The following is a 23,752-nucleotide window of genomic DNA, read 5'->3' on the forward strand; positions in this document are numbered from 1 at the left end:
GGTTTGAGTTCTAAGAAGAGGCTGGATAGGCTAGGACTTCTTTCAGTGGAGGGTAGGAGATTGAGGATTGAGCTTATGGAGATTTATAAAATCATGAGGGGCACAGATAAGATGAACAGCAAAGGTCTTTTCTCTAGGGTAGAGGAACTAAAAACTAGAGGACATATCTTTAAAGTATGAGGAGAAGGATTTAAAAGGGGACTGAGTGACAACTTATTCACACGGAGTGTGATTTGTACATGGAAGGAACTGCCAGAGGAAGTGGTAAATGCAGGTACAGTTACAACATTTAAAAGACATTTAAATAGGTACACAAATTGGAAAGGTTGAGAAGGATATGGGCCAAACACAGGCAAGTGGGATTTTTAGTTTGGGATACTTGGTCTTCATGGATGATTCAGACTGAAGGATCTGTTTCTATATTGTATGGCTCTATGACTATAAGGGAGTAAAGATTTAGAGGAGAAAGGAAGAAAAGTAGAAAAGCAGCAATCAGGAAAAGCCCAGGCCAGAATTGTGGTATATGCTCAGTTTGTTCACCTTGGCCAGTCTAACAATTGGGTTTAATCTGAAACAAATCTCCACACTGCAAACCAATGGATGTAATTCCCTTGATGTATAAACCAGTTATTTATAACTGTTATATAAACATAACATTTCAACCATTTTGAGGGTGGATGAGAAAAGACAAAACAGTACAGATGAGATAAGAATTGTTAACCTGCTTTATTTCACAGTCAATGAACAACATTAGTTATGATTGGCTCACTTATTTCAATCAGTTCAACTTATCTTTGCACAATATAGAATAATAAACATGCCACACTTGCCCATATAAATCAGGTGCCTTTACTTAAAACAAAGTAAATCAAACCAAACGTACTGCAAGTTAAATTTCTATGCCAGTAAAGCTTGCTTCTATTACTAACCCTTGCTTTAATCTTTCTTTCCTTGTGTCCTAACCAAAAAGGATGACCTGCCAGACAATAACACTGACATCTGGAGACACAGATATTCAAACAGGTGTGAGGTGCTCATCAATTACTAGAGACAAGCTAATAAGTCACTTAGCGCCTTTTGTCCTTGTGGAAAATTTGCATTTTGACCACCTTTCTTCTTGAGTTTGAGTATACATTGCATTAAAATACAATACTTGAGCATAATTGTAGAAAAATGGCCAATGACCTTGAATGTTATTACAGTACAGGAAAAAAATTATAACACAAAAGAAAATTGTTTAAGATTAGCATCAATCATTGGTCAGCAATTTATCACATTTATTCTAACAGAATCAGAAAGTATAGATCAGATTAAAGACCATTTGATCCATCTCACCAATGCCAGTCCTTCAACTGGAACTATCCCATTGTATTCCACAACCCTCTACTGTCATATATTGCTCTTTTTCAACTATTTGTCCATTTCTACTTCCATTGTTATAGTCTATGTTTTATTGATTTGGGAAATTAAAAATATTCCAGTAAACCTTTGTGCAAACAAAAATCTAACTTCTCTTTTATTTTTTATGTTCTTATTCATCTGACTCTCCTGAGCTTGATACTAATTGGCTAACCAGTGGTTAGCAGAGTTTAATTTTGGAAGAGTTCTGATATCAAAGTGCAAGGTTATCATGAACCTTGTAGAAATGACCATTTCTGGAATAAAAGTTGCTTCTACAGGATTTCCAAAGTTGCAAAAGGTTAGAAAACCAAAAACCTCCACAACAGAATTCTAATTTCATCACCATTTTTAAAACTTCTGTTAGAAACAGTTAAACCTCCTCTGTACTAGCTTAACAAATCCTTTAACTTCCCAAACCATTCCTCATAACTAAAACCTCTAAATTTGGCTAAAAGTTAGTTGACTTTATAGGGTCAGCACAGAGTAAAACTCCTATTTGTGCTTTAGCCCATAATAGGCCAAGGTTTGTGTTCACTTTCCCCATTTTATTTTTGTTTCACATGGAAGTCCAGGAAAAACAGAAGCAGGCGTTAACGCAAAATTAAATAAATTAGTTTTTCTCTTGTGCATCGATCCCGAAGAGAACAGTTGTTGCCATATGTTTTTGGACAGATTTATCAAAACCAATGGTGCAAGAAACTTAGGGTACATATTGAGTTTACAAGCTACTGACAAATATCTGCTAGGTCAGTACATTGAAGAAAACAGCACAAAACTATTTTATAAACTTTTATTTCACAGAGGTGATGAAACAGTTTCCCTCAAACAAGACATGTGCTTTTTAAGGATAGTCTCCTTGAATTTGCAATTCAAACATCAAGGTCACAACAGTCAAATGGTTTCAGCACTTGCACATTTTCTCGTTCTCCACTTTTTCCCTCTCTATCAAGAAAGCTACGGAGAGACAAAACAGCCCAAACTGTACATAAATAAAGTCACTGCCTTTTTTTTGCTTCTGCAGTAATGATTGTGTCCTGAGCAATAACTAGTGTTTGGGTCACATTCCCAAATGTTGAGATTCCTAACAAGCAGCTTCTTTTTGTACATCTGAGCTTTAGTGGTCAATAATCTTCAAAATATCGCACTGATCTGAAGTATTTTAATGGCATATTAAATACCTATCTCGAATGGGTAAAAATAACTGTGCTTATATAACAATAAATAGAATAACCAAAAAGGTTCATTCTCCTTGGCAGACATTAGTTGATAGTCAAAACGCAATTCCATGCAATAGCTTAGACAGAACTGAATGAACACTGCAGTTGCCAGCACTTGTAGCAAGATAGGTTGAATCCAAGTCCTCTTTGTCCAAGAACACTGCAACCTCAATCTTTACGTTTGATCTTAACATTCAAATTTTCATCCACTGCTAAATTGGCAACATCCTTGGACTAAATTAAAATAAAATTTTGTAACATTTTAAACAATGCCACTCAATCATCAGTTTGTAAACTAAAGAAAGCAGTTAACCTCCTCAATTAACCTTTTCCATTACCAAGTTGGAACTAAACAAATGAGTGACTGCAGCAGTCTGTCAGAGATTGACCTTATAGGGTAAAAAGTGACATTGTGTGATACATGAATTGAAGAATAAATCCTTCACGGTTTCAAGGTCAAGATCATCCACTGGTATATACATTGACAAGATCACTTACATACAACTAAGCCCCAACATTGAGTTAGACCTTTTTCTGTTTTATACTTTTACTTACTTTCCTTCACTTCATGATATTACTGAAAACTTAGCAATATTTGTTTAATGTAGTTAGTCAAAATTGGAATCTTAGCGATACATAAAAAGGACAAACATTCAACTACCTCTAACATGCATTCAATGGAAATCCCATGTGGTTCACTAAATATGCAATGTGCCATAACAATAGTTCCAGACTACAAAGATCCAGTCACAGGTTTAACTTTCTAGAGTATGCTGACTCAGCTGTTCTCAGCTTCAGTGTTTTGTGGCTATGGTTGGGGGATAAATTGGCTGGGATTTCTGCTCTTGATCTCAATCCTGACTCCTTGCCCCAGTGTGAAATCTCTCTGCTTGGATGAATGTAGTTGCTGTTGTCAAGCAAGGACAGGATTGGTTACGATTGCAAAAAACCTGTATGTTGACACTCAGACCGCAAAGGCCAGGCCCAATTATGAAGAGATGTCACTTTCAGGAGGCTACTGGAAGGTTAATGGAATTCAGGTATTCCAACCAATTCATCCATTGTAGCTTTCAGGAGGATAAGGTAGAAACCTGGTTGATGAAAGGTGAATTATTTTAATTTCATGGCTTTACTGATATTTAGACTTAAATATTCCATTGGTTTGCTGAATGTGACGATTGCCATGTTCAAAATAATTTGAAATGGTAAGAGGGCCTTCTCCACACAGTTGGTCTTTGCCAAAACATCTCAATTATCTTGAATTTTGCATCAATTTTGATTTCAAGAAACAGAATATAGCAAATGGCAGACAACAAAGTAAATACTGTAAAATGACAGTGAACTGCTGTAATATTGTGTTTTTATCCATGACACATTTGTTTCCTATATGGCTTTAATAATGGTCTAAGATCTTTCTTAATTTTGGAAGCACCAAATAATTAAGGCTTCTAGTAATCTAGGTTATGTCACAGTCCTGAGCTTAACTGATCAGTGCAACTGTTTCCAGCTATTGCTTTTCAGTAAGTTAAAATCTGCTGCACATTCACCTCATTACCTTTAAAATATTTTTAAATTTATTTTCAGAATGTGAGAATTTTGTTCTCACCAACATAAAAGTTCAACTTATACAACCCAATATTTCTAAGCTGTCTGTACATCAATATCCTACTTCTAGAAATAAATCTTCCAGTCTTTTCTTACCCTGATACTGTAACATGAAACTGATTTTAAACAGCTAAAACAAGTTAAAAGAAAAGGTCTCTTGGGTATAAACAAACCATACACTTGAATGAAAATTAGAAACTGCTGGGAATATGCCAGCAGGCCAGTCAGCATCTGAAAGAGAAAAGACAGTTAACGTTTCTGCTTTTATTTTGTATTTACAGCATATGCATTTCTTCTTTGAACCCCATCCTACACCATGCATACGGTACAATTCCACCCCCACCCAAACACAAGGCAGAAATTCAACTTGCCAGTTCTGCAGTCATTCACTCATAAAATCGAAACATCAAATAATGCAGCACTTTGTATCATCTTTTTACATACATAACATATTGCATATATTAGAAATGGACATTCACAAAAATGAACAAATACAAGCTAAAATACAGTGCAACTAGGTTGTGGAAAATCTTTGGTCTAACACAAAGGTAATGTTTTCCACAACAGTGATTTAACTTATTCAGTTATATGTTGTGGAAATTTAACCATTAAGGCCTAACTTCTTTTCTCCCAAGATTCAAATCAGCATGAGTTCATGTTAACTCAATGAAAAGGGAATAGCTGAGACCTTCAATAAATAGATACACAATAAAATAAACTGTACAAAGTGTTAATGGATCACAGTATTTACACATATCACAGCAACAAAGTGGTTTCCTAATCCCAGCCTTCATAAATGATATTGAAATGCTTTCTCATTAAATATCTGTAAGGAGGTGGTCCACCATTATTCCAGTTGCAATTCGTTCACTACACTGTTTCAAGCTGGAAGTGTAGCTTACATAAATCAACTTTTCTTACTGATGATATTGCAAGCCTAAAACTTCAGGTTAGAAAGTCTCTTCTTTAAGAGGGAAAAGACAAAATATTGCAGATTGTAAGAATTTTATGCCCACACAGTCCTGGCATGTACGAGAAAGTTAAGGTTGATGTGCACCATCAAAGGAATGAGTTGGACTCTATATTGTAGTGTTTGCTTTAATAAGATCATGAAAAGTTCATATGGTTCCATTCCCTGGTACCATACTTTAAAAACTGTTGGTTGTAATTCTGTTGCAGACTTCACACATAGCCAGGGTTGATCTTTAATCAGGTAGGAACAAATGCACATTGAAAAACTTAGGATGGTGTAAAAACTATTTTATCTCCCCCTCCATATCGCCACGTATATGGTTATCATACAATGGGCAATCTGAATGTTGGGAGAAGGGCAATGCAACGATTGGTTAGTGACAATTCTGTCAAGGCTGGGATTTGAACTTAATAGTCTATAGATTAGTAGCCATGCACAGTATTCTTATAGCATATTGCTTGCCCCAAAATAGACACAACTATTGGAATGACTACCTTATTGCCAAGGTACAAGTAATGTAAACATTTGGCCTTTTTGAAGTTTATATGGCTTTTGTCTTGGTCACTAAGTACTTTGGATTTAATCAAAGTACGTGTTTTTCAACAAGCCTAAAGCAATCTGTAATTTGAGATACAGCACACACAAAGTATAGATCAAATAACTGTTAATATAATTAGTCCTTTTTACAGGACAGTGTTTTTGAGCATAGATTGGTAATTATTACACCTCAAACAGCAAGTACCCAATATCAATTTGGCCAGACTGAAGAGTCAGGAAAATGGTGGTGTTGGGTAGGTCGGAGAGGGGGGGGGGGGGGAAGAGGAGGGGACAGAGGAGAAGAAGAGAAGAGATCAGAAAGACAGGGATAAGAAAGGGGAATAAAAGAAACAGACAAAACATGCATGAGCTGGGGGATGGGAGTGGTGAGAAGAAGCATATTTCAGTCTGGATTATTCATTTATAGTGTGCAGCTGAGGTCACATGAACTCACAAATTTGTCACATATTTCTTGGTATCGCTGTTTCATGCAGCATGGCAAAAAGCAGGGGCCAAGTCAGATGCTGTCCCCTATTTTGGAACCATGCATGGGAATGGGTTGCCAAATGGAAGATGGAAAGAAATATCTTTAATAAGATAACCATTTTTAATATAACCATCAGCTACCTGGAGGGGTCAGGGCCCTATACAAGAATCTAAAAGATGACTTTAATGTAACATATCTTTTGTAAGTGCATTGGGTAGCAGACATTGTGTCATAGAATTTATAAATTATTCTAAAAACTGTCATCTTTCAAGATAGGCGATCTTCCACCAGAATGTGGTTGGTGTTAAAGTTTGGGTAAAGATTTCTTATTAAGTCTATAACCAGCACTCAGAGTCACTCCCAAATATAAAACAATTGTATTGTATTGAAGGTATTGATATGAAGTCTGGAGAATGGTAGATGCTGATCAAAACCATTATTTGCAAGGAAAGCCCACAGCCTAATCTTAATAGAACTCACAGTGTTAGATCACTTAGGTTTTAGCACAGCAAAATGTTTTAGCAAATGGCTCTCTCACATGGCAACATGCTCCTCAGTGTCCTAAGAACCTTGATGACTTGATACCTCATTCATTATTGCTGAATTTGACACTACAACCTATGGCCTATGACTCAATTTATCAGAAATAGTGTAAACAAGCATAAATTACATAAGTAATAGAGGTCAAACAAACATATGCAGTTTCTTGGGCTGCCATAAAATATCAGTGTATCCAACAGATCAGCAGCAATGATGGCAATCACCTCTTAGGGAAATATACTTTCATATACCCGCATCAAAAGACACAGATAGGTGACACCAAGGGGAATGCTATGTTAGCTTTGATTGTATGGGTAAGAAAGACATCCAGCCATGTGCTTTTCAGTAAAAGTGGAAAAAAAAATCAAATTAGAAAATGCAGCAAGTGAAATATTCAATTCTGTTTTTAAATGTCAATTTGCAATTCAAATGGGTTAATCAGTCCAAATCAATAAATCACCATTTGCACCACTTTGCCCAGCACTTTCTATTCTGTCGTAAATTTAAGGATGTATTCCAGCAGTTTCTGTTGATTGATGAGAGGTAGAAAGGTGTTGCTCAATTCCAAGGTGGAGCACCCATTCTTCTGAACTTTGAAAACCTGGACAGGCAGAATTATTTGTATTATATATTTGGTGATTTTATAAAACACATGACATTTGACTTTTCTATGAAACACTTGACAATTTAATGCAAACACACAGCTTGCAGGAACCATGATATTCACTTCTCACAATTACATCTGATCACAAGTGTGATAATTTTCTAAAAAGCTCACAACACCAGCTGTTGTCTTGAAGGATTATTTCTTGGGACAATTTAACAAATAGATTATAGGAAGGTCCTGTACAGGCAGGGGTGAAACAATTTTCCTGACCAGTAAGGAAGGACTATAACTACTTCAGTCTTTAATCTACCACTTCCAAAGAATTTGCACACCTTTGTTGCTGTTAGAAACCGTAGACTATCATTACTATATTTGTGGTGCACACTGCTTCTGAATGTTCCAGGATGACTAGGTCATAACTTGCAGCTTCAATCTGTATTTCACACTTACAAGTTGATGAAACTATAAATTAACTTGGGCTTAGTAAATCATTCATGCAGTACTTCAGAACTCAATGAAAGGGATCGTGGAATGTAGTACATACCCCGAGATCTTTAAGAGTCTTCACTGCACTTTTTGCAAGGCAGAAGGTGGCACTCTCACCTACAGGAAAAGGAAAAGTCTTGAACCAGGAAATGATCGCTGTTGTTACATGTGGTAAGTTATAGGACATGTTATACAGCTAGAGTAATACACCAAGTAAGGCACAATATGCTACTCCAGTGCTACAATGGATTTGCATTCCTTTATTGTCATAGTCTTAATTGTTGTAGGAAAATGCTTGCTGAAGACAGAGTTTAGTTGCTACTTGACAAGATAAATTTGTAGATTTTATTGTTCCTTTGTATTTTCAGCTTCAAATCAAGGAAAACAAAGGCACAAACTGATGCCATTCCATCCTTTTTAAAGCCTTGATTCTTCTAGTAGAATGGTTACCCAGTAGGAAAGGCTGGACAGGCTAGACTCAGACATGTCATTGAAAAAGAGGTAACAACAATTGAAACATATAATTATAAGATTACAACAGGTCCTAAAGGGTGCACGTGGAGAGGATGCTTCCTCTTTTGGAAGAATCTAGAAATGGGGGTCAATGCTAAATAAATAGGGTTGCCCATTTAAGACAAATAAGGATAAATTGTGCCTCTTAGAAGGTTTAGTCTCTTTGGAAGTCTGCTTCCACTGCTTCTTCAGGAAGAATTATTACACATTTTTAAGACACAATTAGATTTATGATAAACCAGAAGGTGAAAGATTATTGGGGGTAGTCGAAAATGTTGAGCAATCAGATCAGCCACGATCTTATCAAATTAATCTGTAATTACAGAACAACCTCGATTACCTGAACAAGACAGGCAAGGAATATTTGTTTGGATAACTGAGTGTTCGGATAATAAATAACATTTTTACAGGACCTTAAGATCTTGTTCGGATAATCGGAAATTTGGGTAATTGACGTTCGGATAACCGAGGTTGTTCTGTATATGTATACTCTAGTCAACCTATACAATAGTATGTAGCATGTATTATTTTGCTGAGAAGAACCAACAGTTTATGCTGACTTGTTTTCGTTAAAACCACAAAGTCGAGTACTGTCTGGGGTTCATCAGTGTTAAATGGTTAGAAACAGTGCAAGTTGGGATAACATGTAAATTGGTAGCAGCATATTCTTGTTCCAAGATGACTGTCTTCTGCGTTCTTTTGTCCAAAATAATTTTGACCTTTGTTTTCCCTGCAGGGTGATGACTAGAATTTATTAAATATCACTCAGCACTACTACAGTTTACTTTAGCCACAGACTCAGGAAGCTTTTGGTTTAAGTCTAACTCTAGCATTTGAACACAAAATCTGGGTTAATGGTTTACATCAGTACTAAGGGAATGCTGTATTGCTATATGGGCTGTCCTATGATTTAAAAGTTAAGCCAAAACTCAATCAGCTATTTCTGGTTTACTTTATAAACTGTAATAGGATTTTTCTTAACAGGCAAATATAAAACATCAGAAAGATTAGGATTGATCTTTAATATGTGCAGAAATGAATAATAATCATTAAATTTAGAAGTTCCTGGATGCATTTCACTCACTCTGTGTAAATAAGATAGAAGTTGAGATAATAGTAACATAACGTATTTATTTGAACCCACCAAATACTGCAACCTTCATTTCTGTTCTGGATAACAGATACTTGTGAAAGTTGCTGATGTATTCAGCTTCTGAAAAACAAGAGATATTACTGAAAACTAATAACATAGCCATTTACACATGAAAACAGATTATTACAGAATATCAGATTGCATATTTAGTTTCTCCTTTATTTTGTGAAGCATTCCATCAACCATAATCAATTAGAGAGTTTTTTTCCATCAACCATAATCAATTGATGAATAAACTATTGTTTGAGAAGGAATGTAAAATTCACAGTAACTCTTTTATAATTGTTTATAATTGATTATGGTTATGGAAAAAACTCTCTAATGAAAGCAGTTACAGTTTAGTGCTGAATTTTAAGAAATTATTTGACACAGCTGGCGACCAGGCTGAACAGAGAGCTAGGACAAAGTAAGGACTCCAGATGATGACGATCAGAGTCAAGAGTGTGATGCTGGCAAAGCACAGCCGGTCAGGCAGCATCTCAGGAGCAGGAGAATCGACGTTTCGAGCAGAAGCCTTTCATAAGGAATGAGGCTTATGCTTGAAATGTCGATTCTCCTGCTCCTCGGATGCTGCTTGACCAGCTGAACAAAGAGAACAGCTATTACACCAATATACCGACCAAAACATATTTTCTTTCAAAGATTTATTTACAATTATTAGGTATGATTTTTATGATTTGTTTTGAAGGTTAATAATCTGTTCACTGACACTCAGTTTGAGCTCCGTGATTTCCATTCAGCTCCTGACCTCATTGATTCAAATATGGAAAAAAGAACTGGACTCCTGAGATTAGGTGAGAGAGATTGTCCGTAATATCAAGGCAGTATTTGACTAAGTATCTCATCAAGGCGTCCAAGCAAAGTATGGAGTCACAGAGATGTATAGCATGGAAGCAGATCCTTCGGTCCAACCCGTCCATGCCGATGAGATATGCCAACCCAATCTAGGCCCACCTGCCAGCACCCAGTCTGTATTCCTTCAAATCCTCCTATTCATATATGCATCCAAATGCCTTTTAAATGATGCACTTGTACCAGCCTCCACCACTTCTTCTGGCAGCTCATTCCATAAATGTACCACCCTCTGCGTCAATGGGAATCAAGGGGACCACTCTATTGATTGGAGTTGTGCTGAGTACAAACAAAAACAATTGTGGCTACTGGAAGTCAATCATCTCATTCTAAGGACATCACTGTAGGAGTTCATCAGGATAGTGTTCTCAACCCAAACATCATCTGCTGCTTTAGTAATGGCTTTCTTGCCATCATAAGGTCAGAAGTTGGAATCTCCACTATGTTTGCATAATGTTCAGCATCATTCATCACCCCTGAGATATTCAAGCCGCCCATGTTCATATGCAACAGGACCTGAGCAACATCAAGATTTGGACTAAAAAAAAGATGGTAACGTTTGCAGTATATCATTTCACTGGAGGCAGTTCAGGGAAAGTTTACAAGGATGATCCCTTCTATGGAGGGATTGTCTTATGAGCAGTTTACACAGGTTGGGACTCTACTCACTGGAGTTTAGAAGAACGAGAGGTGATCTCATTGAGTTATAAGATTTTTAAGGGGCTTGAAAAGGTAAGTGCTGGGAGAATATTCTCCCACATGGAAGAATCTAGGACGAGAACGCACAGTTTCAGAATTAAGGGGTGCCAATTTAAGACTGAGGAGGAGGAGGAGGAGGAATTTCTTCTTTCATTGACAGTCTTTGGAACTCCTTGTCACAGAGAGCTGTGGAGGCAGAGTCGTTACAATAGTTAGATTCTTGATCAGTAGGGGAATCAAGGTTATGGGGAAAGGGTAGGAAAGCAGAAATGAGTAGTTTTGGATTAGCCATGATCCTCTTGAATGGCGGAGCAAGCTTGGGGGGGTGGGGGGGGGGGGAATGGCCTACTCCTGTTCCTATTTCTTATGGTCCTATGGCCTAGGAACACTTCAACTAAAAATAACCTGACTGTTCACCACCCACTCACCTGCCCCATCCCTACTCCCACTCCACACCCTCAACTCCAACCACTCTTGATGTTCAATATCACTATCAAAGCTGATTATCACTATTAACATCATGGGGATTACCACTGACCAGAAATTAAACACAACTACCTATGGATACAAGAGCAGATAAAGACCAACAATTCTGCGGCAAGTAACTCATCTCCCAGAGTCATAGAGATGTACAGCATTGAAACACATCTTTTGGTGCAACTCATCCATGCCGACCAGATATCCCAACATGATCTAGTCCCATTTGCAAGCACCCGGCCCATATCCCTCCAAACCCTTCCTATTCATATATCCATCCAGCTGCCTTTTAAATGTTGCAATTGTACCAGCCTCCATCACTTCCTCTGGCAGCTCATTCCATACACGTACCACCCTCTGAGCGAAAGAGTTGCCCCTTAGGTTCCTTTTATATCTTTCCCCTCTCACCCTAGACCTATGCCCTCTAGTTCTGGACTCTCCCACCCCATGGAAAACACTTTGGCTATTTACACTATCCATGCCCCTCAATTTTATAAACCTCTAGGAGGCCACCCCTCAGCCTCCGACAGCTCCAGCCTATTCAGCCTCTCCCCATAGCTCAAATCCCCCAACCCTGGCAACATCTTCTAAGTCTTTTCTGAACCCCTTCAAGTTTCACAACATCCTTCCAATAGGAAGGAGACCAGAATTGCATGCAATATTCCAAAAGTAGCCGAGTCTCAGGAAGATACGATAGTGAAGGCAGCATTTGGTATGCTTTCCTTTATTGGTCAGACCATTGAGTATATGAGTTGGGAGGTCATCTTGCAGCTGTACAGGACATTGGTTAGGCCACCTCCTGTTTCCAATGTCTATCTACCAAGTACAATACATAACTTAGGAGTGTGATGGAATATTCTCCACTTGCCTGGAGGAATGGAGCTCCACCAAGGTTCAAGAAGCTTGAAAACATTCAGGACAAATCAGCCTACTTCACTGAAACCAAATTCACCACCTTCAAGATTTACCCTTTCATCGCTGATATATAGTATTACCTGTTCAAGACTCTTTTGACAGCATCTTCCAAATCTACCTCCTTAAATGACAAGACAGCTGATGTAGGGGAACATCAACAACTGTAAGATTTCCTCCAAACCACACATCATCCTGACATAGAACTGTTTCACTGTTCCTTTACTGTTGGTGGGTGAAGATCCTGAAACTCTCTTCCTAATAGCACCGTGGATGCCTGTACATACCAAGGACTGCAGCAATTCAAGAATGCAACTCACCATCGCCTTCTCCAGGGCAATTAGAACAAGTGACAAATGCTGATCTAGCCAGTGATGTCCATATTCCGTGAACAATTAAAAAAAAATCCATTATAATATTTCTCAAACTTGAGAGCACTCCTGGTGCTTTTCCAGGATCTCTGTACATTTGTAAGGACCCTGATAACCAGATTAATAGAAGTTTATATTTTCTTTATAAAAGCTCACTTGATTTATATCCATGAAAGCTGCTTCCTTATTCAATGATAAATTGAAAGACACTAATTTGCAGTCAGCCCACTTTTGATCAGAAATGTAACTGGATGAGTCACATTAATACTGAAAATACAAGGACAGGTCAAAGGTTGGGAATTCTGCAGCCACTCACACCCTGACTCCTTTCCACCATGACCACATAAAAGATGACAGTGGAAGGGAATATTTACCACATGCCTGGATTAGTGTAAACACCAACAATACTCAGAACAAAGCCACCCAATTAATCAACATCATATCTACCACCTAAAAATTAAACACCTTCTATCACTGGCACATCATAGCAGCAGTGTATAACATCTACAAAATGCACAGGAGCAACCCACCAAGGTTCCCTCAACAACACCTCCCAAACTGCAATCTTTACCACCTAGATCAAGGGCATATACGAACAAACCATCACCAAAGTCACCTTTCAAGTTTCATGCCATTTTGGCTTGGAGATATACTATTGTTGCTTGTCATCAGTGGGTCAAAATGCTCAGACTCCCTATCTAACAGCATTGTGGATTGGCTTACACCACATGCATCATAGCAGTTAAAAAAGAGTTTCTCAAGGCCAATTACACAACATCAGTTATCCTGTACTGGAACACAGGGCATCTGTGTGATCAAGTAGAATCACAAAGCAGTAAAGTGGAGCATTAAGAAGAGGTTTGCAAAGCTATTCTTGACCCTGGTTACCATTTTTATCAAATGCTTTATACGATTATGGTTTAGATGCAGTCATGAACAGACACGATCAACTCTGCTGGTCTTTGGTTAGATCACTGGCAAACACCAAACCTTGCTATTTGCTACCTCTGGACAGATCTCATTGCAGCTTCAAGCTATTGAACTCAAGATATAAATCTAAAGATCTATGTGTTATTTTACCCTAACCTATTGCTTTTTGTATTTAAAAAAATAGTAGATTGTAAAGCTTACTTCAATTAGGTTCTTGGCCACAATAAAAATTGATTTTAATAAACAAACCTTTGATGATGTTGAATTAAGGGTAAAAAGAAATTGGTGATTAGCTCATGAGTGAACGTACTTGTAAAAAAAATCCCAACCACAAGTCCTCAATAAAACTCACCTTCAACTGGAGCTCTAAAGTTTTGAATAAAAACAGCAGCTGCAAAGTAAGCCTCCAACAAAGGGCCCAACAGTGTCTGTAGGAAGGTGATGAACTCCTGATGATCCTGAGATTGACTCACCTAGAACAGTTAAGTTTAAGAATAACTTGTACTTGTATTTACAATATCTTAATACACTAGTTGATTTTGGGCAGTATTGCTCAATTATTGGGCAATCATGTGAACTGATTTCCAACACTTTACAGTATAGTCAGTAATCCAGGTTCCAACCTTCTGATGCTGCCCACATACAACAAGAGCACAGAACAGAAAATCAACCAAGATGTTGAGCAGGGACCACTTCATGCATTTTGCATAGACTATTCAGACTGGAGAGTTAAGTAACTTTGTTAGAAGAGATCAATCAATTCCATTAACTTTGATTGTCAAACATTGCTTAAGTAAGAACATAAATATTTTACATATTTCCAGCACCAAATTACACATTACAGAAAGCACTGTAATCACACTGTTCACACTTAAACACTCAATTTTTGAGTGCTAACCAACGTTACACTGTAATTGAGGATGAAACTGCTGAAATAATAGAATCTGATAACAAAGTCTAAACAATTTCGTAACACAACACCTTTAGATAACGATCTCTCCGTTCTTCCCCATAATCACTGTCATCTTCTTCATCACTTCTCCATGATAAACCATCTGGATATTTATTAGCCCATGTTTCCTCTGTTGGACTGGGGCTCAGATCCTCCTAAACAGTTAATAAACAAAGACTTAGCTATGATTTGAAAAGTACATGAGTTACATATGGCTAACAATACACTGCATTATAATAATGTAATACCAAGTATTATGCATCTGTGCATGCAAAAAGCTGACATGCAACAATATGGTTACCTCAAGAACTGAATGACCATCGAAGGTTTGAAATGGTACTATCTTGACTGGATGGGGGTTACATGCGCGCACATGTAAGTACATGTGAGAGAGAAGGGTAGCGAGATCAAGCAAATAGTAAAACATTTTATGTAGTCATCTTGGGAGTGTAACCTTAAAAATGTACAGTAGGGTCAAAGGCTATATACTGTGTCATGGCTTTATAAACGTGCAAATCTATCTTTCTGACAATATCTAACATCTCCATACACTTGCCCTTCACTCCTCCCTAGAACATCTTGACACCAACAACAGCTACGTAAGAATCCTACTCATTGACTACGGTTCAGCCTTCAACACTAATATCCACTCGAGACCGATTACTAAACTTAGTGGTCTTGGATTAAGCCCCACTCTCTGTAACTGGATTCTCAGTTTCCTGAGCCATAGGCCACAATCTGAAGACGGGACAATATTTCATCCTCACAAACGCTCAACACTGGAGCCCCCAAGGATGTGTACTCACTGTACACCCATGACTGTGTTGCCAAATATGAGACTAATGCCATTAACAAGTTTGCTGATGACACCACCATAGTTGGTCGAATCTCAGATGGCGATGAAACAGACTACAAACAGGAAGTGGAAGACCTGGAAAAATGGTGCACTGAGAACAAACTAGCTCTTGATGCTGGCAAAACCAAGGAACTCATTATTGACTCTGTGGGATGTTACTCATGCCCTCCTACACATTAACAGCACAGAAATGGAACAAGTGGAGAGTGTCCTGGGAGCGCTCATCAACAACAACAGCTTTCTTGGACTCTTCATGTGGATGCACAAGTTATAAAGGCCCAACATTGTCTCTTCTTCCTCAGGCAGCTGAGGAAATTTGGCATGACGGCGAATACCCTTGCCAACTTTAAGAAGTGTGCCATCGAGAGCATTCTGTCTGGATGTATCACTACCTGGTATGGCAACTGTACCATTCAAGATCGGAGACAGTTAGAGAGTGGAGAACTCGACCCGGACAATCACAAAGGCCAACCTCCCATCTATAGAATCTATCTAGCAGGCGCTGTCAGGGAATGGCCACCAGCATTCTCAAAGATCTAACCTACCCTGGCAATGCTTTTCTACAACCTCTACCATCGGAGAGAAGGTACAGAAGCCTGAACACATGCACCAACCGGTTTCATAACAGCTTCTACCCTACTGTTGTTAGAATACTGAATGGACTCTCAAACCCTCAACATTTGCCTGTACCTGTGGTTTTGCTTTTGCCGCTGTTTACCTATTATTTACTTATCCACGCTACTTAACTGTGGTCTGCCTGTATTGCTCGCAAGACAAAGCTTTTCACTGTGCCTTGCTACACGTGACAACAAATTCAATTCAATTCAATCTACATAAAAACAACTGAATTGCAACAGAATGACTTACAAACCACCTTGCCTTCAAGGATGCCAGAAATTACAATCACAAAAATTCACAAAGAAAGAGAGTGAAAAAGTTTATGTTGCTGGGATACTTTGGAATTCAAAGTCCACCAGAACACTAGAGTGAGATTTTGAGCAGTTTACTCTCTGTGTGGAATTTAGACCAGCAACATTTTAAGGAAGTGAGGATAATTTTCTAATTAATTCTGGACTATTAAAAATGTAATAATTTATAGGTTCTGTTTGAGAATTGTAGCCAAAATAGTCAAGAAACTTGCCACAGGAACTAAGGTTCTATATATTATCAGGTCAATGTAAATCAAGAATATGGCGTCTTTAATGGTGGTGTTCTGTGATTCAACCTGATTTCCTGTAAATGTAATCTCATTGTCTCATTAGATTAGATTAGATTACATCACAGTGTGGAAACAGGCCCTTCGGCCCAACAAGTCCACACCGAAGCGCAACCCACCCATACCCCTACATTTACCCCTTATCTAACACTACGGGCAATTTAGCATGGCCAATTCACCTGACCTGCACATCTTTGGACTGTGGGAGGAAACCGGAGCACCCAGAGGAAACCCATGCAGACACGGAGAGAATGTGCAAACTTCACACAGTCAATTGCCTGAGGCAGGAATTGAGCCCGGGTCTCTGGCGCTGTGAGGCAGCAGTGCTAACCACTGTGCCACCGTGCTGCTGTACCGTGTCTCCTGGAGAATTAGCACAAGCAGAGAAAGAAAAGTCAGATTTGGGTAGGTGCATTAGACAACAACACTTATCTCACTTCATACATGTGGTTGAGAATTTATAAATGATGTAGTTGTTCATACATTTACAAGTCCAGTCAATTGTTTGCTCACCTCTGCCACCATCAGGATGCCATACTGAATAAACTTTCTGACAGTATCATGGAAAACCTGGTAATGTGTCTGGCAGGGCTACAAACAGAAATGGAAAGGACGAGATAAATTTATATTTAATTCACAATAAATTATTTACATTGTGATCAAAACTGACACATCTTATTAAAAATGCTATGTTGCACATCTTATTCTAATTATTTCAGACTTATCACAATTTGTCTATTAAGCGAAAATTATTGAAATCTCCGCAGAGATTTAATAGAATAGCAAGGCTTATGCATCTCATTTGCACTTACCAATGCCACTGTGACTTCATTGGAAAGGAGGTGGGACAGACTAGCAGCTGTGCGAATAAGTCTTTCTTGGCTGACTGTTAACTCCATTTGGCCTGGTTCTATAATCTTCTCCTTCAGAATAGCAGAGAGAGAACAGGCTGTAATACAGTGAAAGGGAGAATGAGAATTGGCTGGAAACAGGACAGAGAGATTACAAAGTCACAGGGGTAGTTTGTTCAGCTCTAAAACAAATACCAGAAGACACTTCTTAGGTTGCCTCATAAACTTTATGTAATTATTAAAACAAACATAGCACATATCAATTTTAATACCATTTCACTTGACCAAAATTTACTGACGTACAGCACAAACACTGACAAATTGGAAAATACATGAAATGAACCCATCAGAAATTGCATGCTGAATGGACTAATACCAATACCAACAATGCTGTTTTTACATGTTACTCAAGTTTATCAGCAAAATAAGTTTATCATCAATTAAATTCCAACAATCTAGTAAAAAAAGGTTACTTTCTTTCCATTTCTCCTGAAGACTTATTGGTTAGACCTCAACTGATACACTGTGTTCAGTTTAGGAGGGCAAGACCATATTGTGGTATGGGTGTGGCATGCAGGAGCCCTAACAAAAGTGAAGTCACTGGAATCAAAGGAAAACTCTCCACTGGTTGAAGTCATACCTAGGGCAAAGGACAATGGCTGTGGTTATTGGAGGTTAGTCACCCCAGCTGCAGGGTATCTCTGTAGGAGTTCCTTAGGTTACTGCCTTTGGCACAACCATCTTTAGCTGCTTCATCAATGACCTTTCATCCATAAGGTCAGAAGGAGTCCATATCCAAGTCTGGATAAATTCCAAGCTTGGGCTGTCAAGTGGCAAGTAACATTTGTGCCACACAAATGTCAGGCAATGAGCATCTCAAATAAAAGCCAATCTAATTACTGTGCCTTGACATTCAATGGTGTTACCATTACTGAATCCCCCACAATCATCATCCTGGGGATTACCATTGACTAGAAACTCAACTGGATTAGCCATATGAACACAGTGACTACAAATGCTGTTCAGGGGCTAGAAATACTTCAGTGAGTAACTCACCTCCTGACTACCCAAAGCTTGTCCACAAGGCACAAGTCAAGAGTGCAATGGAATGCTCCTCACTTGCCCAGACGAGTGCAGCTCCAACAACACTCAAGAAACTTGACACTATCCAGGATAAAACCTGGCACCACATCCTCAAAACATCTACCACCAATGCTAAGGACAGCAATGTGTACCATCCACAAGATGCACTGCAGAAATTCACCAAAGTTCTCAGGCAGCACCTTACTAATCCATGACCATTACTATTTAGAAGGCGTTGGAGCAAGGTATTGGCTTACTGGCAGAAGGCAGAGTAGGGTTAAAGGGATCTTTTTCAGGATGGCAGGCGGTGACTAGTGGAGTTCCACAGGGATGTGGGTTCAACCACAACTATTCGAGTTAAACATTAGCGATTTGGACAAAGGAACTGAGGGCATTGTTGTTAAGTTTAAAGATGACACAAAGATAGGTGGAGGGACAGGTAGTCCTGAAGATGTGGGGAGGATGCAGAATGACTTGGACAGGCTAGGAGAGTGAGCAAAGAAGAGGCAGATGAATACAATGTGAGAAAGTGTGAGGTTCTGCATTTTGGTAAGAAGAATAGAGGCATAGACTATTTTTATAAATGGGGAAAGCTTTGGAGATCTGGGACTTGGAAATTCTAGTTCGGGATTCTCTTAAGGTTAACATCTCGGTTAGGTGGCAGATAGGAAGGCAAATGCAATGTTAGCTTTCATCTCAAGAGGAAGGATGTACAGTTGAGGCAGCAGAAGGCTCTTGTCAGGCTGCATGTGTGCAGTTTTGGCCCCCATATCTAAGGAAAGATATGTTGGCCTTGGAGGGAGTCCAGAGGAGGTTTACAAGAATAATTCCAGAGATGAAGCGTTTGTCATATGAGGAATGAATGAGGATTCTAGGTCTGTATTTGACGGCATTAAGAAGGATGGGGTGGGGGGGGGGGGACCTGATTGAAACTTACAGAATATTGACAGGCTTGGATTGAAGGGATGTGGAGAAGATGTTTCCACTCGTAGGAGAGACTAGAATCCAAGCGCAAGCTTCACAATGAAGGGAAGACCCTTTTAGAACTGAGATGAGGAGGAATTTCTTCATCGAAGTGGTGATGAATCTTTGGAACTCATTGCTGCAGAGGGTTGGGGAGGCGATTTAAGACAGAGAAAGATAGGGTCTGGTAATTAAAGGTTACAGGGAGTAGGCAGGAGAACAGGGTTGAGAAATGTATCAGCTATGGTTGGATGGCACAGCTGAATCAATGCATCAAGTAGCCTAATTCAGCTCCTGTGTCTTATGGTTCAAGAGCAGCAGATATCTGCAAACGCCACCACCTGCAAGTTCCCTTCCAAGCCACTCACCATCCTGACTTGGAAACATATTGGCATTCGTTCAGGGTCATTGGTACAAAATCCTGGAATTCCATCCCAAATGGCATTGTGGGGTTAACTATAGTACATGGATGGCAGTGGTTCAAGAAGATAGCTTACCACTATCTTCTCAAGGGCAACTACTGATGGGAAATAAATGCTGACCCTATCAGTAACGTCCACGATATCAAAATAGGAACTGCAGCAGGCCACTTCACCTCAAGTCTCTTCGGCTACTCAATACAATGACTGATCATAAATTCTCGCTTCCTGAACTACAACCATATCACTTAATTCCCTCAATATCCAAACCTCTACAACCACAGACCTCTGTGATAAAGAATTTCAAGGAACCACACTGCTTTTGGTGTTGGAAAGACCTTTCATCCTGATGATACTTACAATGAAGGGACTGAGCTAAGATAAGATTGAGTAACCAAGCTTGGTAGAAGTTAATCACCGAACTTGATAGCACAGGAGGTAATCCCACCAATTATCCTTGCGTGGCTGCTTTGAAAGAATATCTGATTAGTCCAACTCCTTCACGCTTTGCATAAAGCCCGGGGAAGATTTCCACAAAAGGTGAAATAATTGAGTTGTTTGAAATAATTAAGGAAATTGGTTATTTCCATCTATCTCACTTTATTATTAATGCTTTAATGGGTATGCAATTGCAAATTCAAAGTTCATACTCATAATTTTCCATCAATTTAGAAATCTACATATTTTAAAATTACTTGCACTATTATTAAGATTTACTGAGATTTTCTGATTTTGTTATTTGCTTTGTAACTTGCACAAGGTTTGAATATTGCGCTTGTCTAAGTGGATTAACTGGAAATTAATTAATGGATAGAAGCAGCAGCTAACTGCCATCTAGTGGTGACACCATGACTTAGTACTTACCAAGTATTGCTTCGGTGAGAAAAACTTGGAAGATACCATTGCTGTAGAAATTCAGCTCAAACAAGGCTGGAATTGTTGTGGTTGGAGCAATAAAAAACTCACTATTGCGACGGGAGCTTCTGACATTGACACACTCTCCCAGTAAATGCAATGCATGCATAACCAGGTCTTCAGAATTTCCAGAGAAGCCCAAATCAAAATCCCGAGCTAACACCACCTCCTTCATACAGAAGAAATCTTCCACCAACTTTGATAAGTGGACACCCTGAATAAGAGCAACGATTTGGGAAAAATAAGTCGCTAATTAAGTCAAGACCTTACCAAACATGAAATCACAAGCCCAGATTTACAGTTAACAATTTGAATAATTTGAACAATGAATAAAATTAAGTTGTAAATAACCACACTCAAAGACGTAGGCAATGTCATCAGTTAATGTACATGTCAAAAACTGTCACTGTCTGGAACCTATGATCCTTACCATGTCAGGCATGAAGGTGATGCAATTTATTTTAGGGAGAGCATGCAAATCAGATAAAATCTCACAAGTAACTTAACAAAGGAGTCCTTCATCCTGATTTTGATGATTTTGCTTCTTTAACTGGGGATCATCATAACAATACAATGAACAACTTAACACAGCAGGAGACAGTTAGCTCAGTTAGTTTGCAGTGTAGAATAACACCAAGAGTGTGGGTTCAACTTCCCACACCAGCTGAAGTTAACTTGAAGATTCTGCCTTCTCAACAGCTCCCCTCGTCTGAGGCATGGTAACCCTTAGGTTAACCCACCACCAGTCATTTCTCTCTCGAAGGAGAGAGCAGCCAAACTCTAAGAAATTCGTATTTATCAGTCTTAAATACCCTTTGTGCTAACTGTAGTGAGTTGCTTCACCTGGGAGTCAAAATTCTCCAATTTCTACCTTGAACTCTCTCTAACTTTCCAAAAAGCAACCCATTAAATAATAAAGAATGCTGGAGAGTGGAGCAAGTCTTTATTCAATTATGGAACAGGTCTATAGTTCAGACATAGTCAAAGAGGTCTACAGCACTGAAAAAAGGCTCTTTGACCCATCGAGTCTGTAGTCAAAAATAGGCATCTCATTATTCTAATCCCATTTTCCTGCACTTGGTTCATACCCATGTATACCTTGTTGAGCGCTTCTTAAATGTTACGAGGGGTTTTGGCTCCACCACCCTTACAGCAGTGAGTTCCAGCCTTCCACCATCCTCTGGGTGAAAACATTTTTCCCCACAACCCCTCAAAACTTCTTCCACCTTTCCTTAAAATCAATGTCCCCGGTCACTGATCCCTGTTCCTCCTGTCTACTGTATCTTTGTGCTTCATAATTTTATACATTTCAATCATGTCCCCTGCCAGTTTCCTTTCAGAAAAGCAACTCTAATCTATCCAATCTCTAAATTTAAGTGAAACTCTCAAGCCCAGACAGTATTCTTGTAAATCTCGTCTGCACTCTCCAGTGCTATCATATCCCTGCTAATAATGTGGATTCCACAACAGCACACAATACTCAAGCTGTGGCCTAACCAATGGTTTCTACACAGACTCATACATGAGGTATTCCAGAGTGGACATGTTGTTTGGGCCACAATGTTTGTGAAACAAAAATTTCACTCAACCCCTCATTATTATCTCTATTCTGCATATGTGATGTTGATATTTTGAAGAGATGTAAGAATAAAATCAAACCTGCACTTGACTTTCAGCTATCTACCTAAGGATTTACCCCTAATTCAAGTATAAATAATTAACAGATTTAATTTATGGAGCAGAGGAGACTTTGAGGTGACCTTATTGAGGCATTTATGTTGCCAAGTTTATACTTCAACTTGCAAGGCTTCACACATGGAAATGACAAAGATTTCATTCAAGAAATTTAAGGGAATATGATATGCAATTTTAAAGTCATCCATCAGCATACTTATCTCTGCAGTTTGACTAAAGACCTTCAAAGGAACATACTATGAATTACAAAAGAATATTCTGTTTCAACTGGTTTGTATATCAGTAACTAAGGGATCAATATTTCAAGACTGTCAGCAACAGAACTAGGAGTGAGATGAAGAGAAACTTCTTTACTCAGAGTTGTCAGAATTTGGAATGTACTGTCTGGGAGACTGGTGAAGGCTGATTCCATAAAGTTTCAAAATAGAGCTGGATATGTATTGGAAGTGATGAATTGAGAGGGCTATGGAGATAGGGCTAGACAGTGGGACTAGCTGGGTAGCTCTTTCAGGAATCATGTACAGACACGATGGGTCAAAGGGCCTCCTTCTTTACCATAAAATTCCATGATTCTGTAATTTGTGGCTGGATTGTGATTGGTACTGCTTGTAAAGTTTGCCAATGACAATCATGAAGCACCTAATAGTTATTCTACCGCTTGCAGGACTACAGTTGCAAACAGCAGAGAATCTTATTGTAAATAGAATAAGGTACATATTAGAATTACCTGATTATTTTAACTTACTTCAAGATATCAAATGTTATTTTTAAAAAATGTATCCTTTCACTGTGCTCCCATATTTATTTTTTGATGTCTTTGGCAAATGTATGTAAAATAACTAGACTCCACACGTGGACAAACCTTTTGCCTGAATGATTTATTTTGTGTAATTGCTATACACAATACTGCACGCTGTTTGTGGCAAACAGGGAACTTGAAGATGTGCACACAACTAAAGTAAACTGTTGCCAAGTTTATGTTCCAACTTGCAAGGCTTCAGACAAGGAAATGACAAAGATTTTGTTTAAGAAATTTAATGGC

At 38.7% G+C, this 23,752-nt stretch overlaps 1 protein-coding gene across 6 annotated transcripts in view; it reads right to left on the reverse strand.

Annotated features, from left to right (window-relative positions):
• Positions 1-707: 707 nt before the first annotated feature.
• gpam (glycerol-3-phosphate acyltransferase, mitochondrial) overlaps positions 708-23,752 on the reverse strand; it is a 92,448-nt gene continuing 69,403 nt past the window's right edge. For 5 of the 6 annotated variants that reach the window (XM_072557313.1, XM_072557308.1, XM_072557312.1 and 2 more), the window contains 8 exons: positions 20,965-21,229; positions 17,597-17,733; positions 17,298-17,375; positions 14,742-14,867; positions 14,113-14,233; positions 9,511-9,579; positions 7,912-7,970; positions 708-7,361 (listed from right to left, as the gene is read on the reverse strand). In XM_072557313.1, the coding sequence (XP_072413414.1) occupies positions 7,248-7,361; positions 7,912-7,970; positions 9,511-9,579; positions 14,113-14,233; positions 14,742-14,867; positions 17,298-17,375; positions 17,597-17,733; positions 20,965-21,229 (969 nt within the window). In that variant the 3' untranslated portion in view covers positions 708-7,247. The remainder of the gene's footprint in view (positions 7,362-7,911; positions 7,971-9,510; positions 9,580-14,112; positions 14,234-14,741; positions 14,868-17,297; positions 17,376-17,596; positions 17,734-20,964; positions 21,230-23,752) is intronic. The other variant, XM_072557309.1, reaches the window with a different exon arrangement.

Source organism: Chiloscyllium punctatum, chromosome 38, assembly GCF_047496795.1.
Source record: "Chiloscyllium punctatum isolate Juve2018m chromosome 38, sChiPun1.3, whole genome shotgun sequence".
In the NCBI taxonomy this organism is placed as follows: Eukaryota; Metazoa; Chordata; class Chondrichthyes; order Orectolobiformes; family Hemiscylliidae; genus Chiloscyllium; species Chiloscyllium punctatum.